General features: G+C 39.3%; 1 protein-coding gene and 1 long non-coding RNA gene across 4 annotated transcripts in view; one reads left to right on the top strand and one right to left on the bottom strand.

Annotated features, from left to right (window-relative positions):
• Window positions 1–16054, bottom strand: part of Tbc1d4 (TBC1 domain family member 4) — a 154752-nt gene that overhangs the window by 20833 nt on the left and 117865 nt on the right. For 2 of the 3 annotated variants that reach the window (XM_048341240.1, XM_048341241.1), the window contains exons 9-11: window positions 15108–15182; window positions 13169–13395; window positions 599–759 (exon numbers count right to left, since the gene is read on the bottom strand). In XM_048341240.1, coding sequence (XP_048197197.1) covers window positions 599–759; window positions 13169–13395; window positions 15108–15182 — 463 coding nt within the window. Of the gene's footprint in view, window positions 1–598; window positions 760–5692; window positions 5717–11288; window positions 11454–13168; window positions 13396–15107; window positions 15183–16054 lie in introns of all 3 variants that reach the window. The other variant, XM_048341242.1, reaches the window with a different exon arrangement.
• LOC125348204 lies at window positions 10172–10917 on the top strand. The gene is made up of 2 exons (XR_007210321.1): window positions 10172–10312; window positions 10543–10917. It is a non-coding gene; the product is annotated as an uncharacterized LOC125348204 (long non-coding RNA).

Genomic DNA, 16054 nt, shown 5'->3' with positions numbered 1-16054 from the left:
ATTCTAAGGGGATATGCCTTCACACCAGCAATGACTGAATTTTGTAATGTCATTAAAATCCTAATTTGTAATAATAATAATAAAGTGGTTTCTTTTTCAGTTCTTCCAGTTTCCATTCCTCAGGGAGTAGGCCAGAACAGGTTTTAGAAACCTACTTACAGATTTATCTACTCAACAAGCAGGTACTAAATGTCTAACATATCAATAATACCTCAACAATAAACCACTACAACAATAAAGCAAGTTATTTCTCAACTGTGATACTCTCTTGCTCACTTGCTGGCTTGCTTTGCTCTTTGTCTGGGCACTATCCTTTAAGCTTTTTCCCTCAAAACTGGTGTTCCACCACTTGAGTGACAGCTTTACTTCCAGCTTTTAGGTGGTTTGTTGAACACAAGAGTCTCCAATGATCGGGCTTCGTGGGAAAGGCTATTCTCAGATCTCAGCTTCCCGAGTAGCTAGGATTACAGGGGAGAGCCACCAGCACCCAGCTCTATTTCATTCTCTTAAATTGTGTAATACCCCAGGCATTGCCCTTCCTTCCCCTAGTTTCTGAAGCCCAGCAGGGGCGAGGCTGTTTGGTGAGTGCTTCACAGACCTTTCTGCTGCATTGCCGAGGGGGATTTGTTCATGGGGGATGCAACCCGCAGGAAAATGCGCTGCCGCCAGGAGATCCGACGCGGGGTGACAGGTGTTCCTCCAGCGGTCAGGGAGTCGTTGCTACAGGTGGATGAGGTCCGTTTTCTTCCTTCTCCATCACTGCAGAATGCCAGTAAATACATAACTCGCAAGGAACATTGCAAAACATGGCAGCTCCCGAACAAATGCTAGCACAAGCCATTCGCGATTCCCGCCGTGGTGAAGCGCAAGGCACAGGCAGCTTGGAGCAAGGTGTCCCCCGCGCAGAACACCCAGGCCAACCCCCACACTCCACCACACTCTGGGAAAACTGCCACCCAGGCCACAGCCCCGCCAGGAGAAACTCGCCTGCTTCTACTCATTCCTTAGTAGCCAAGCAGTCATGCTTCTAATGGGAGGGACAGAAGTCTTTATATGGGGAAGAAAGGCTAAGTAATGAACTCCTGCTTTGCCTAAGAAATACACCTACTAGTTTCCTTAAAACGTAAAGATTCTATGAAATGCATAGACAGAGCGTTTCTTCTAGGTCATGTAGACTAAGTTGGCAAAGACAACTTCAATCTTTCTGGGACTGTTAAGATCTGCCTAGAAACTGTTATCAACCAGTAGGTATGTGTGTAAGAAAATAATCAGAGGAATACAAGCAGGATTGTCAACTCAGGGGTTACTATTTGCTGATACTTTACTTTTGTGCCCATCCTGGGGCTTGAACTCAGGGCCTGAGCACCATCCCTGAGCATTTTGGGCATAACTAGTGCTCTACCACTTGAACCACAGCTCCACTTCTGGCTTCTTCTTCTTTTTTTTTTTTTTTTTTTTGGTAGGTTATTAGAGGTAAGAGTCTCATGGACTTTCCTCTCCCAGTTGGCTTCAAACCATGATCCTCCAACCTCAGTCTCCTGAGTTGCTAGGACTACAGGCATGAGCCACTGATGTCCTTCCTGGCTTTGGGAGCTGATAGGTAGATAGACAGACAGACAGACAGACAGACAGATATAGATAGATAGATAGATAGATAGATAGATAGATAGATAGATAGATAGATAGATAGATAGATATAGAGATAGATATAGAGATAGATAGATATAGATATAGATATAGATATAGATATAGATATATGGAGCCAAATATGATTAAGCCAAGTAAATGTGTATGTGTGTGTGTGTTTTGTTAAGAGCTGCTAACTATGCAAGCCTGCAGCAGGATGGTCCACTGAGGCAACTGTGAACAGAAATTCTCTACCATAGTCACCTTAGCAGACTCAAGACATACCACTCTCAATAGGAGAGGTGCGGCTCAAGTGACAGAACACCCCAACTTTGAGCAGAAAAAGACACACTATTCCCAAGTTTGGGAGACAGGCTAGGGAGAATGTCATGCTATTCTACATCCCTGCTTTGTGGAATTCACATGTAGAAATATTGGTCTGCTCTAATATGTTTCATTTCCTTAAAAAAGACCCGTTCTGAGTTACTCTAGGCCTACGTAAATTAGGTAAAGATGACTCAAAGTTACTTTTGAGACTAATTCTGAAACCAGGAGACCACACATTAATTGTGGATGGTAGAAGAAATATCTTACTTTTTAAGGCTTCAAGACCCTTGAGCTTTCCTGAGGGAGTGATGAAGACAGTAATATCTTCTTAATTCTCCTTGTAAATAGTGATACCATAAGAGAGATGTCTAGGGCTTTTGATAGAATCAGTATGTGTCATCTTAAATCAGAAAAGAAACTCAGCTAAAAAGCCCCAGGCCTTTCAGATACAATTAGTAGGCAGACAGTAACTCAGTTCCTGCCTGTTAGATTTTTCATATTTCTAATCATCAAGCACTCTAGTTACTCCTAATCTGGAAATGTTGCTCTTTGGGTGTGATAAGTTAAGAGTAAGAAAAGGACATAAACTATGGGGCAGATTTTCTGATAACAAATATCATGCTATGGTGATATTTTTTAAAGTAACTGAAGATATGTCTCCATTGCCACACCCCTTTTGTTATTTATCCCCCATAAAATAATGAACTTATTAAGTTCCAATGCCCCATGACACTGAATAAGCAAGTTTTTCTTCACTTCTGCTTTAGAAAACAGTAACTCAGATATTTCCCCTTTAGCATCTGTGATTCAAATGCTCTCTGTAATATGCATATCTTGGTAAATATTCAAAATCCTCAGAATATATTTCACTGTAGCTATTCGCTAAAATGGCCACTTCACTGTATTGTGAATTTCTAGTACCAATGGGCAACCAGTAAGCACTCAAAACGTAAGCATTGAATACATGAATATCTTGTAAAAAAAAAAAACATATAAAATATTGACTCAGAAGGTTAAGTGAGATGCACACACACACAAAAAAAGTCTGGGATAACCTGTTAGAATTAGATAAAAGATTCACCTTCTTCCAGCTAGTCGTAGTCACAATTTTTAAGTTTTTCTGGCAACAAGCTCCAATAGCTCTGTTTGCCAAAAATAGGAACTGAGCTGTTGTTGACATTGGTAAGCATCAGCAATAACAATACTGCTAATAAACAAGAAAAAGTACCCTTTTTTTTTCCTGGTATTGTTCCTTTCTTATAAAAGGCCATCTAATTTATAGTTTGAAAACTAAATGAAATACTTATATTCAAGCACCAATTTCAATGCTTCAAAATTACTTAGTTTTTCTTTCCTCAGAGTAGCTCTACTAAAACTACAGTATATCAAACTAAAAGATTCTAAAATGTTTATATTTTAATGCTAGACTTAAAGTCACCTTTTAATTCACTGTTAATGTCATACCAAATGTTTAGAAAGTACTGGAAAATCACATTGAGCTGTCCCTGTACTGGTATTGATGATTATGAAATAGAAACTTCACAGGAGTGTGACATTAAATACATGCAGAAAACACTCTGACATTAGCCCACCAATACATATTTTAAAATTCCATTGCTCTGGGCTGGGAATGTGGCTAAGTGGTAGAGTGCTTGCCAAGCACGCATGAAGCCCTGGGTTCAATTCCTCAGCACCAAATAAACAGAAAAGGCAGGAAGTGGCGCTGTGGCTCAAGTGGTAGGGTGTAGCCTTGAGCAAAAGAAGCTCAGAGACAGTGTTCAGACCCTGAGTTTAAGCCCCAGGACTTGCAAAAAAAAAAAAAAAAAAAAATCCATTGCTCCAGAAAATGGAAACAAAAGGGTTTTTCCTTTGTTTTTTTTTCTTTTTAAAAAATTTCTTCTTTATATTTATTAGTTATAAATAAATATCTTAAAAGAGCAGACACTAATCTAGGTACTAGAAGAATAAGCGTGAAGAAAATGGACCAAATACCTGCCATTATGGGATTTACACATATTCCCTGTTGGTTAACAAAGAAAAAGACATTGTTCCTTTCCTTACTCATCAGGAGGAGGCAGGGACAAAGGAGAATGTGGATATAACTGGAAAAGGGCAGGAAAGTATCAGAGAAAGAAGCCTTTGGGAAGGTAAAGATATGGGAACCAGTAGTCCTGTTGTAAAAACAAACGAGTCCTGCCTTGTAGTCTAAAAAAACTCCTACCACCAGGAGCTTTTCATTCAGATAAGCAAAAGTCAGAGAGGTAAGTGCCACATAGTCATTCTCCTTTTGCAGCTTGATCATCCAGAATCCAAACTCAGGGTTAAGATTCATGTCAGTGCCCCGTGTACATTTTTCAAACAAACTCCCAAATCCCAATCCGTTCCTTCTCCAACATTCACTTCAAAGTAGTATCTTCCTGGGCTGGGAATATGGCCTAGTGGCAAGAGTGCTTGCCTCGTATACATGAGGCCCTGGGTTCCATTCCTCAGTACCACATATACAGAAAATGGCCAGAAGTGGCGCTGTGGCTCAAGTGGCAGAGTGCTAGCCTTGAGCAAAAAGAAGCCAGGGACAGTGCTCAGGCCCTGAGTTCATAGCCTAGGACTGGCCAAAAAAAAAAAAAAAAAAAAAAATAGAAAAGTAGTATCTTCCTGAAGAGAAGCTCTCACAGCCCAGGACACAAGGGAAGGGAGTAAATCTCCTAGGTGATGTTTCAAGATTTTCCTTGGTGTATACAAGAATCACTTGTCTCCAGTCTTCAGACAGAAGTAGATCAGGATGTGCAGTGCTTGGATCCAGAGTCACATTGACTTGATAGCACCTTATGGTTTTCTTCACATAAAAATAAAACTCAGAGACATTACACATAGTTTGGATCTCCAGGGAAAAGTTCTCAAGGTCCTGAATAGCTAGGATTACAGGCATGAGCCACTGTACCCAGCACAAAATTATTTTGATTAAGAGAACAGGTAGTTGTTTAGAGCCCCAGGACTGGCACACAAACACACACAGAAAAGAAGGAGGAGGAAGAAGAGGGGGGAGGAGGAGGAGGGGGAGGGGGAGGGGGAGGGGGAGGGGGAGGGGAGAGGGAGGGGGAGGGGAGGAGAGAGGGAAGGGGAGGGGAAGGGAGGGGAGGGGAGATGTTCTCAGCTACACTGGTCAGCAGGGATTCCAGATGTCTCCCAGTGTAAGGTCATGAAAAAGATGTCATCAAGACATGTGTTAAGACTTCCATTGGGGAGAACTGGGTGCTTCTTGTACCCCGACTAGAGGGATACCATATGCAAATTGAACAGTCACCATAGTGACAAGAAGTAAGATGAAGTAAAATAAGTTGATACTCCCTGCCATTAGGAGAAAAGCAGATTCCATCTGCTGGCTCTATTTCTTTTATATTGTGCTTTTCCCCATCTTTTAAAGATGGGAAGAAACCCCTCCTATGGACATTTAGATCTCCCAAGTAGGGAATTTATTTTTTTATAAATTAAATTTGACTTTGATTGGAGGACACAGCCCTGTGCTGTGGAATGTCAAACCTGCAATAGAGTGGAAACAGTATTGCTGCTGTCTGCCGTCATCTCCCATTGTGATTCATGACCTTTACACAAAGGCTCACTTGCCTTCTATGTGGCCCTGCGCTCACAAGCATTCTGCAGACATCTGCTTCTTAAGCTAACAGTGTCATTCAGAGGAAAAATTACGAATGTTTTCAATGAAAGTATTTAAATCTCTAGTCACCTTGATTCTGAAGCAGTGTCCTGTCTAGTACCACAGGAAAACAAAGAACAACATTAGCACCCAGAGAAAAATGTCCCAAATCAGGATTTAGAACAAAAAAAGCATTCCCATATGTCATCATAAGGATACTTTAACAATGAACCATGACAATTATGCCCCTTTTATCCATAAATATAAGATAAATATAAAACTGCAACTATACTGCAAGTAATTCAGTCAAATCCTTAGAGTTTATAAGAGAATGAGTGAAATAACTATCCGTGTTTAAAAATCTGTCATTTACTTTGACTAATGAGTATCAGTATACATATATTTAAATATAAGCTTAAAAACCCAAGAAGTTATAAGAATTAATAAGATGCCTGTGGATGCAAAGAATACTGACACATTGATGTTAGAATAAACATATTTATCAACAGACACAATTACAGTTGAACTACCAACCAAGAAAAGAATGTTACATGCTTAAAAATGAATTTGAAGTAAGATAAAATGAAAACTACTCTTATTCTCTATACTTTACGAGCACAATTCTGTGCAAATAAATCCACTAACAAGTACTTTGGGCTATTTGGACCTGGGCACCTTTTCTTTAGCCTGTTTAATGGTAACCTAATGTGTTTTTAGAAATTCAGGATAGTGGCCCTGGTGAAGAAAGCTCATTTTAGAACCTGATTCTCAAATTTCAAGTCAATATGCTTCTTAAAAATAATAGTATTATTAGTCTCTATGCTACTCTATCTTACTCTATTCTTCACTGTATATCTACCAATTTTATGCAATTAATAAGGTATTAATTGCATAACCAACTTGAAGGAGACTGGGTCTAAGCAAAAGGCCTTAATAATAATGGGCATTCTTTAGTTTACAAATGTGTTTTGAGTGGGTAAGTTCTCCTTAGATGATTGGGGTTTGATTTCCCTTGATCATGTCCACATTTGATTTGTTTGGCTTATATTCAACATCTTTGTTAGAGATGAATGCTCATTGTTGTTTTTGTTTTTCTTTACTGTTCACATCTGCTTTGCTTTCTACTTTGTGTGGTTTGGGTGCTATATATGCCATGTGTTAGTTGTATTCAAGGCATTAGGGCTTTGTGACTGGAGTTCCCCCATGGCCTGTTAGCCTGCCAATAAAGACTCCCCATTGTATGTATGCTCATCAGAACTAGGGAAGGGAACACCCAAATGGAAAGACAAGGGTAAAAGGTGAACCAATGCAACAGCAATACTTACAAGACAATATGCTGTAAACCAACTGTTACATCTCAGGGGAGGGTGGGGAGGGACTCAGAGAGGGAATGGGGGGGGGGAGAACAATGGAGGTAAAAAGTTTGATAAGAAATGTATTCACTCCCTTACGTATGTAACTATAATCCCTCTGTACATTACTTTGACAATAAAAAAATACAATTAAAAAAAAGACTCCTGGGGCTGGGGATATGGCCTAGTGGCAAGAGAGCTTGCCTTGTATACATGAGGCCCTGGGTTCGATTCCCCAGCACCACATATACAGAAAATGGCCAGAAGTGGCGCTGTGGCTCAAGTGGCAGAGTGCTAGCCTTGAGCAAAAAGAAGCCAGGGACAGTGCTCAGGCCCTGAGTCCAAGGCCCAGGACTGGCAAAAAAAAACAAAACAAAACAAAACAAAAGACTCCAAATTTGGCCTTTTAAGTGGAGGCTTCTCTGTTCTTGAAACTTATAGCAAACTAACATGAAACTTATAATTGGTAGTATCATGTAATTTCTCCCTTAATTATTTGAAATAATTCCACATATCATAGTAATTGTGTATACATAGTATTATCATTGAGGAAAAAAAGTGATCATTGGAGATGTAGAGTTCAGAAAAACTAAATTAAAACCATGATCCTGGGCTGGGAAAATGGCCTAGCGGTAGAGTGCTTGCCTCACACACATGAAGCCCTGGGTTCGATTCCTCAGCACCACATATATAGAAAAAGCCAGAAGTGGCGCTGTGGCTCAAGTGGCAGAGTGCTAGCCTTGAGCAAAAAGAAGCCAGGGACAGTGCTCGGGCCCTGAGTTCAAGCCCCAGGACTAGCAAAACAAACAAACAAACAAAAAACACCAAAAACCCATGATCCTTCATGGCTTTGTTCTCAGAAAATACTTTGGGACGTATTTTCTGAGAATATTCATGATACATGCAATTTTTCCACAAATTGTTAGAATAAAGATATATGCAAGTGCATATTTGAAGCTTGTAAATGCACACAGAATGATACAGGAAATGTAGCAAAAGCTTAAAAGTCAATAATTTAGAAATGAGACTACAAGGAATCCTCTGTAATATTCTTTGAAAACTTTCCTATAAATTTAATATTATGTCAAGATGCAAATATAAAAAAATACTCTCAAAGATTTCAACTAGTAAATTGATATCTAAGTGACTTACTGTCTGAAATAAATCTGAGTAAATTTTTTCCAGTACTTTAACTACTATGAAGATATTCAGTAACGGCCTATGTATTTATAGCTCCATATGAAACATTAATAAAGATCTTTTTTTTTTAAACTTATGGATGTGCCCATCCATCCATAAGAACATAGGTAAACTCTGACATGCAATGAATACTCTGACAAACCCTGAAGCAATAAAACCTATGAAGCAATAAAAATCAATTAAAACACACATAAAACCAAGAATAGGGCCCAGTACCAGTAGTTCACGCCTGTAATGCTACCTACTCAGGAAGTAGAGATTAAATCAGGTTCAAGTCCAGTCTAAGAAAAATAAAAATTAAAAAAAGGAGACTTCATAGTGGCATGCGCCTGTCATCTCAGCTATGGCAAGATGCATAAATGGGAGGCACATGATCCAAGCCAGCCTAGGCAAAAGTGAGATCGTGTCAAACTATCTCAAAATAGCCAGAGCACAAATGGGTAGAGGTGTGGATCAAGCAGTGGATTGCCAGCTCAGCAAATGTGAAACTGAGAGTTCAAGAAACAGTACTCCCCACCCACTAAAAGACACACCCCAAAACAAGAATGAATCTCACAAACCATTGTCAATGAAAGAAGCCATACACAAATGAATAGCTGTTATAAAGTTCCAGACTTTATATAAAACTACTCTGTGCCATGTGCAGTCAGTGTGGTAGAGATGGGATAGAAAAATGAGAGATGCGGTGGAGGACTTGCTAAGCAATGGCGACACTGTGATGATCTATGTAGCTATGTATTTATGATTGGTGTATTTTTCAATACAAATTATTTTTTTCAAAGTATTTTTGACTATACATTCTATGGTGTAAAGCTAAGAATACAAAAAAAAAAAGTACCAAAACAAAAAAAAGGACACTGGTTTTTAAATTTTTTCTCACAATTAAGAAAACAGCTAAAAGTACTCAAATTTATTTTTAGTGGTCCTGCAAATGGAAGACATCTCTACATGCTCAAATGTAAAGTCCTCAAATAACATGGCTGTGGAAAAGTAGCTGTAGTTAACCCTCAATTAAAGTATATTTGTTCTCAGGCTTCAATATCCTTTCATGAGAACAAGTTACATAAGGACAGAAGTGATTGATAATAATAATATGTACAACTAAGAGGAAATCCAGAAACAAACCAACCACCTAACATTAAACAATACAATCTGTTTAAAAATAAAAGCCACTTCTTCTGTAGACTATACATTCCTTTGCCCAGCCAACCTTTGCCCTTCCTTGTGACTATTCAGAATGCTAATTCCAGGCATGGCTCTTTTTCAGGAAGGAAATTAGGATTGCCCACATGCTCATGCTAATGAACCATGATATATGTAGCTCTGCTGAAAGTGATGTATGCTTATTGGTAAGCTATATGACAGAGATAAGGCAAACTGATAACTTAGCATGTGGATATTATTGGTTCTCTAAATTCATATGATAGTCCATATATATATATATATATATACATATATATGTCATTCTTGCAGCTAACTTCCTTTAGACCTCCTCCCACAAAATTATCCCTGAAAACACTTGAAAATAAATTCTTCATCTGCTTTCTCCATCAGAAATCACAGACAGTCTTTAAACATAACATTTCACTAAGTCAGAACAAAGTTCAGACTCATTCGCTGTACTAGTAATCTTTTATAGTGTGAAAAAGTGGCAAAAGTAAACAAAATACTCAAAAATAACTCAAGGATTAGTCTAATTTATTGAATTAATGAGAGTTATCTAGCTATAGTGTTACCATCAGAATTTCCTACATGTAAAAGAAAATAGGCCAATATAGCATCTGAGATTCCAGGGACACACAGACTCACTAATAAGAGCATGTATAACAACTACAAGCCACTCAATCTGCAAGACAGTACATAAATGGTGAAGTATTAAATAGAAAACCATACTGCAATAACAATGAATGAGTCAAGACACAAAAGAGGACAGAATCTCACAGATTTCTAAGTCAACAATAACCCATTTAGAAGGGTTAGCCACCACTTTCCAGAGACTGGCAATGCTGTGTTAGTAATTAGAATGGTAAGTATCACTTCATATATAACTGAAAATTTTAAATTCTACAAAAATCACCAGAGCTACTTTTCTGGAGCTAAAAGAGCAAGTGTAGTACTTTTATATGCATTGTCTATACTTTGAGGAACAAAGTAAAAGGTTTTGTTTTGTTTTGTTTTGTTTTTTGCCAGTCCTGGGCCTTGGACTCAGGGCCTGAGCACTGTCCCTGGCCTCTTCTTGCTCAAGGCTAGCACTCTGCCACTTGAGCCACAGCACCCCCTCTGGCCGTTTTCCATATATGTGGTGCTGGGGAATCAAACTGAGAGCTTCATGTGTAGGAGGCAAGTACTCTTGCCACTAGGCCATATTCCCAGCCCACAAAGTAAAAGTTTAAAAAAATAAATTTAAAAAGGGATTCAGGAAATCCCTCATACTATTTGAGAGTGGCTATCATTATGAACCGGTACCCTTATCCTATGTACACTGAGATTCAGAAAAGCAGATCAGTCATTTATTTAAAAATATCAAAGAAATGCCTATAAAATATGTACTTAAAAATAAGAATATACTGCTGGAAGCATGATTCACGTGGCAGAATGCTTGTCTAGAAAGTGTGAGGTCCTGAGTTCAAAACCACTATTTATCTATATATTTATCTATATATCTGTATATACAACCCAAATCTATATTGCACTTATCCCTTTGGTATAGCTGTTTTAATCAGTGGCTTTGGGTTCTGTGAAATATGTCCAGAGAGGCTAAGGGGGATAAAAAGGCATAACTAAGGAAATTTTGCTTCTTAGAATTGTTAGCACCAAGACTCATTTGAAAAAGTACAAAAGTTTAGATTCTAGGCCTAAAGCAAAAAAAAAAAAAAAAAAAAAGCTAAAAAGAAACCACAGATCATATCAAAAGTTATCATCGAAAAACTTCATAGCTTTTAACTTACTCATTTTAAAAGGTTTTCTTAATAAAATTAATTCAAAATTGAAATGCACGTATTAGAAATCGATTAGAACAAGAACACAGAAGGATGTACAAATGTCACTCCAAATGAATCAGCCCCTTTTTAGTAACATTATCAGTATATCACTGGAGAAAACGTTGCTTTGCAAGCAGAGCACACTGAGCTCACCTGAGTTCATTTTCATACTGTGGGGACAGTCTACCTGAATTCTGGTAAAAGCTTTTCAGGAAAGAGGGGGCAGTGAAGGAAGGGGCAGAGAAGGAAGTGTGAAGGCTTGGAAGGCTGGAGGAAGAAAGACTCTCCTTGTGCATGCGTCGAGCTGACAGAAGAATGCTGAGTACAGAAAACACAGCAGATTCGTCTTAATTTCTATTTCAGCACAATCTTCATTCACTATGAAAAGGCATATCAACAGATTCTTGTGACGCACTTAACCTTTCTTTCAAATCTCAGGAAGGGATCTTACACAGACTACAACAAAAGCATGCAGTTCTCTATTTAGATGACTATTGCTAAGTTTCACCTCTTTGAAAAACTGAATTTCTTATCTGTGCAGGGTGCCTTCCCATCCATACTCAGCTCTTAAAAAATTTGTAATGATCTTAGAACAAATGTTGTTTGTTTTTACATGCAAAAGACACACTTCAAGGCAAAAAAGGTAGGAAAGCACAAATAATTACAGGAAAACAAGTGCCAGAAGGAAAAACTGATTATGAGTAGTTCAAAGAGTAACTCCTTTCAAGATAAAAACCCTACAAAATACTTAACAGCAATGTGTTTGGTTGTAGAAAGTCAGCTCACCATTGGCTTAATAAACATTAATGTCTGTGTTCTTTCCTAAAGCCTGAAGATTGTGCACTAAATCTCCTTCATAGCTCATTTTTTCAGAAGTTTTTCATGTACAAGTTTTTACAGTGTACCAAGTTTTATAATGCACCATGGGTGTACATAGACATTATCTGAGCTTATATGTTATATTATAAAATTGATGAACTGAGATTTATAGTTTAAAATAATTGATGTTCTTAATTCTTGAAAATAATTTTTGCTGGAAAAAGAAGTTTGTTGTCTTGGATAAAAAATAAGTAAGGTAATCATAATGAATACTTAATCTCCACATATAAAAAAATCTGATAATAATGAATTCTGTTGTTTTATTTTATTTGTAGATCAGAAGTACCAGACTTCTACATTCAAAAAACAATATGAATCCAACCATACCCTCAAAAACATGCCATTTGCATGATATCCTACTCGATATAAAAATGTTGTCTTAAAATTTAGTTTTTATTCAATTATTTCTCAAATAAGCATCACATTCAACTTTGTATCAACTAGATGGAGAGAAACAAAAAAGAGAATTTATCATCCTTGCTGTATGATAGAAATATCTAAAGTATAAATCCTAATATATGCTATACAGTAACAAATTCAATCATCCTATTTCTTTTCAAATGTCAAGCTATTAATTATGTTTTTAATGGCCATGCAAGATAATTTCTAATAGATATCACCTATAGTGAGGACATATAGTCTTCTCTTTAGATCACTTTGTTTTGGGTAGAATTTGTGGCACTTTTCATACTTAGCTTTATTTCATTATATAATAAAATGCAGTGGAAATACATAGAATAAAAACCCATGCACGAAAGTAACTTAGGCACTTATTTTAACCCTGGCATTTTGCTGTAAGCTACATTCTTCACTTATAGTGACCTTGCTAGTTTAAAACTATCATTATGGGGCCCATTGAGTGTGCTATAAATTTTCAGACTTAACAGTTGCATGGATATTTTTCTCTAGGGGGAGGGAAACAAGAACAATACTCTACTCAAAAACGCCTTAACTCTTCTCTCTCTAGGCGGGCCTTCCACCTTGGCCTATTTCCCCTAGCCACTTAAGTAATCAAATTCTACATATGCCTATGGTCTTTGTAAAATCTAAAAGTTAGCTTGACTATGCCGTCCCCATCCTCCAGACTCCAGACTGACCCAACCGGGTGACGTGAGAACGCGGCTACTGTGTTCCAGGGAGAGGCCCAGACTTACCTGCACTGCTCGCTGGAGCTCTGCCTCAGCAGAGGCGAGCGCACCCCGTGTGCCCGGCCATCCTGCAGGTTCAGCTTTCTCCTGCTGCTGGAAGGAGGGTGGCTGAAGGTGTGTGCCCGTCTTCGAAACTGCGGGGAGTCCGAGTCTTCCTCCGGGAAGGCTTGCCAGGCAGAGGACAGGGGAGAGGCTGGTGGGGTCCCTGGAGGAGAGTCCCCTGGGGAGTAGTCCTGAAACACCAAGCGCGAAAGCAGTCACAGCAGAGCTCTCCCGGGCTCATTGCACACAGGGTGCCTCATCATTCTCCTGACTCAGGACAAAACGAGTTTTCGATTTCTTTTTCTTTTTCTTGTTCTTTTCCTCAATCCATACGCAAGGCTAATCGGTTCCACCACAACCCTTGCCTTCTGATAAGCAGCTGGACTAGAGCATTGTAGAGCTAGCAAAAGGGCTGATAAGAGAAGGTATTCTTCATCTCCCCAGCCCCCCAAGGCTGTGGTGAAATGCCACCGCTACTGTAATTTTTCTCATCATTGCCCCAGAGATGAAAAGAGATCATGACCCAGAGAGGGTGGTGCCTGTGTGCATATCTCTTAATTTCCGTGACAGATCTGCTACATGCTTCCTGTACTGTCAAAACAATATCCTAGGGCCTAAGTGTCCAGGTCTCATAGCCAAGCCTTCAGGAAAAATAAAATCAAGCCTGTGAAGAATCTACCTCCATGCTGGATGTTTCTGCCCAACAACATGATCCCTGGGGGAAATTTCTTTTGAAAAGACAAGAAAAACAGGAAATGAATGAAATGTGAGCTGTGTTGGAATGCATCACCCACTACACAGACGGACATAAATCTTTCAATTCGGTCAGGTATGCTGTTTGTATTTTATGAAACAGCCATCCTTGCTGAACATGGCTGGAGATAATGCACTCATAGCTAGCCAAATCCCCAATTCCATCAACAAAAAGTTAATAAAAATAGTTTTCCATTTATAAAAACAAAACAAGGTTGCCCTTTGTCACAGGTTAAATGTTGTACAATGCAGGAAACAGGAAACCAAACCTACTGAGAGCTGTCTATGAGATAAAAAGGCTAACGCTGCAGTTGAAATGATAGAAATTGAGGAAGAAAAAGAACATGGGAAAACAACAACAAAATCAATGTGTTAGTGGAGGAATTATGCGCTCATGCCATACAGCTTTGGATCAACAATTGCTCAATACTGTCTGCAAAAGTACACAATCTACACACAGCAAAAAGCCTTGTCTTACACCCTGTATAAGACATGTTCTATCCCACAGGAGGAAGCTTGCATGAATAAGAACATACTCAGGGGCTGAGAATATGGCCTAGTGGCAAGAGTGCTTGCCTCCTACACATGAAGCTCTCGGTTCTATTCCCCAGCACCACATATATGGAAAACAGCCAGAAGGGGCGCTGTGGCTCAGGTGGCAGAGTGCTAGCCTTGAGCTGAAAGAAGCCAGGGACAGTGCTCAGGCCCTGAGTCCAAGGCCCAGGACTGGCCAAAAAAAAAAAAAAAAAGAACATACTCAGATGCATCTCATTTGAAATAATAAAGCCTCACATATTTATTTTTAAAAGCCACAAAGGAAGCCACATGCTGTGTGGTTCACACCTATAATCCTAGGTTCTCAGGAGACAGATCTAGGATGGTTCAAAGCTAGCCTGGGCAGGAAAGTCTGTGAGACTCTTATCTCCAATGAAATACCACCTTCAGAAGTAGAGCTGATCCAGGGGGTAGAGTGCCAACTTTGAGTGCAAAAGCTAAGGGACAGCACCCAGGCCCTGAATTTCACCTCCAATATTGGCACAAAACTATTTTTTTTTTAAGCCACAAAGGTCTCACTATAAACCAATGAGCCATGCACCATATCTGTGTTGGGGTTTTGCTAAGTCACAGCTAGGAAGCTCTGGTCAGATACCTTCTCTGAAGCAAGACTGTTAGATCGCTCAAAGCTGTCCATACTTCCCAGCCGGCCTCTCATTCTGTTAGCACCCTGAGTGAAAAGAATAAAAACAATCTTTTATTTGGTTTGCATTTTCAATTCAAAATTATTTTATGAAAAGTAATCTGAGCGTATCACACACTGGAGGGATTATAATCCACATTTTAAAGGTTTATAATAAATGGGTTAAAAAGAAATAGAACATAATCCCAATTCATAAGAGGCTGAGGTAGGAGAATCAAACGTTTGAGGACAACCAGGTGCTGGTGGCTCATGCCTATAAATCTAGCTACTCAGGAGGCTGAGATCTGAGGATTGAGGTTCAAAGCCAGCCTGGGCAGGAAAGTCTGTGAGACTCTTAGCTCCAATTAACCACCAGAAAACTGAGGTGGCGCTGTTGCTCAAGTGGTAGAGCACTAGCTTTGAGCTGAAGAGCTCAGAGACAGTGCCCAGGCCCCAGGACTGATTTAAAAAACCAACAACAACAAAGTTTGAGGACAGCCTGGACTACACAACCAGCTCAAAGCCAGCCTAGAGAAGAGGAGAAGAGATGGAACAGGAAGGGAGAAGAGAAGGGAAAGGAAGATGGGGAGGGGAGAAGAGGGAGAAGAAGAGGAAAGAAGGACAGAGGAAGAGAGAAGACAGGAGGGAAAAGAGAAGAAGTTAAGGGGAAAGAAAGAAGGGAGATGAGGGGAATAGATGAGAGAAGGAACAGTGAGAGGGAATAAAGGAAATAGGAAGGAGGGAGGGAGGGAAGAAGGGAAGGAGGGAGGAAGGAAGAAAGGAAGGAAGGAAGGAAGGAAGGAAGGAAGGAAGGAAGGAAGGAAGGAAGGAAGGAAGGAGAGAGAAAGAGAGAGCCCCAGGGAGGGAGTAAAAGGGAGGGGAGATTGCCTTGTAAAATTTATTAATTTTGCCTCATTGAC

The sequence above is a fragment of the Perognathus longimembris genome, chromosome 3 (genome assembly GCF_023159225.1).
Source record: "Perognathus longimembris pacificus isolate PPM17 chromosome 3, ASM2315922v1, whole genome shotgun sequence".
NCBI lineage: Eukaryota > Metazoa > Chordata > Mammalia > Rodentia > Heteromyidae > Perognathus > Perognathus longimembris.
Note: the sequence above shows the minus strand (reverse complement) of the source record. Positions and strands in the feature narration are given on the sequence as shown.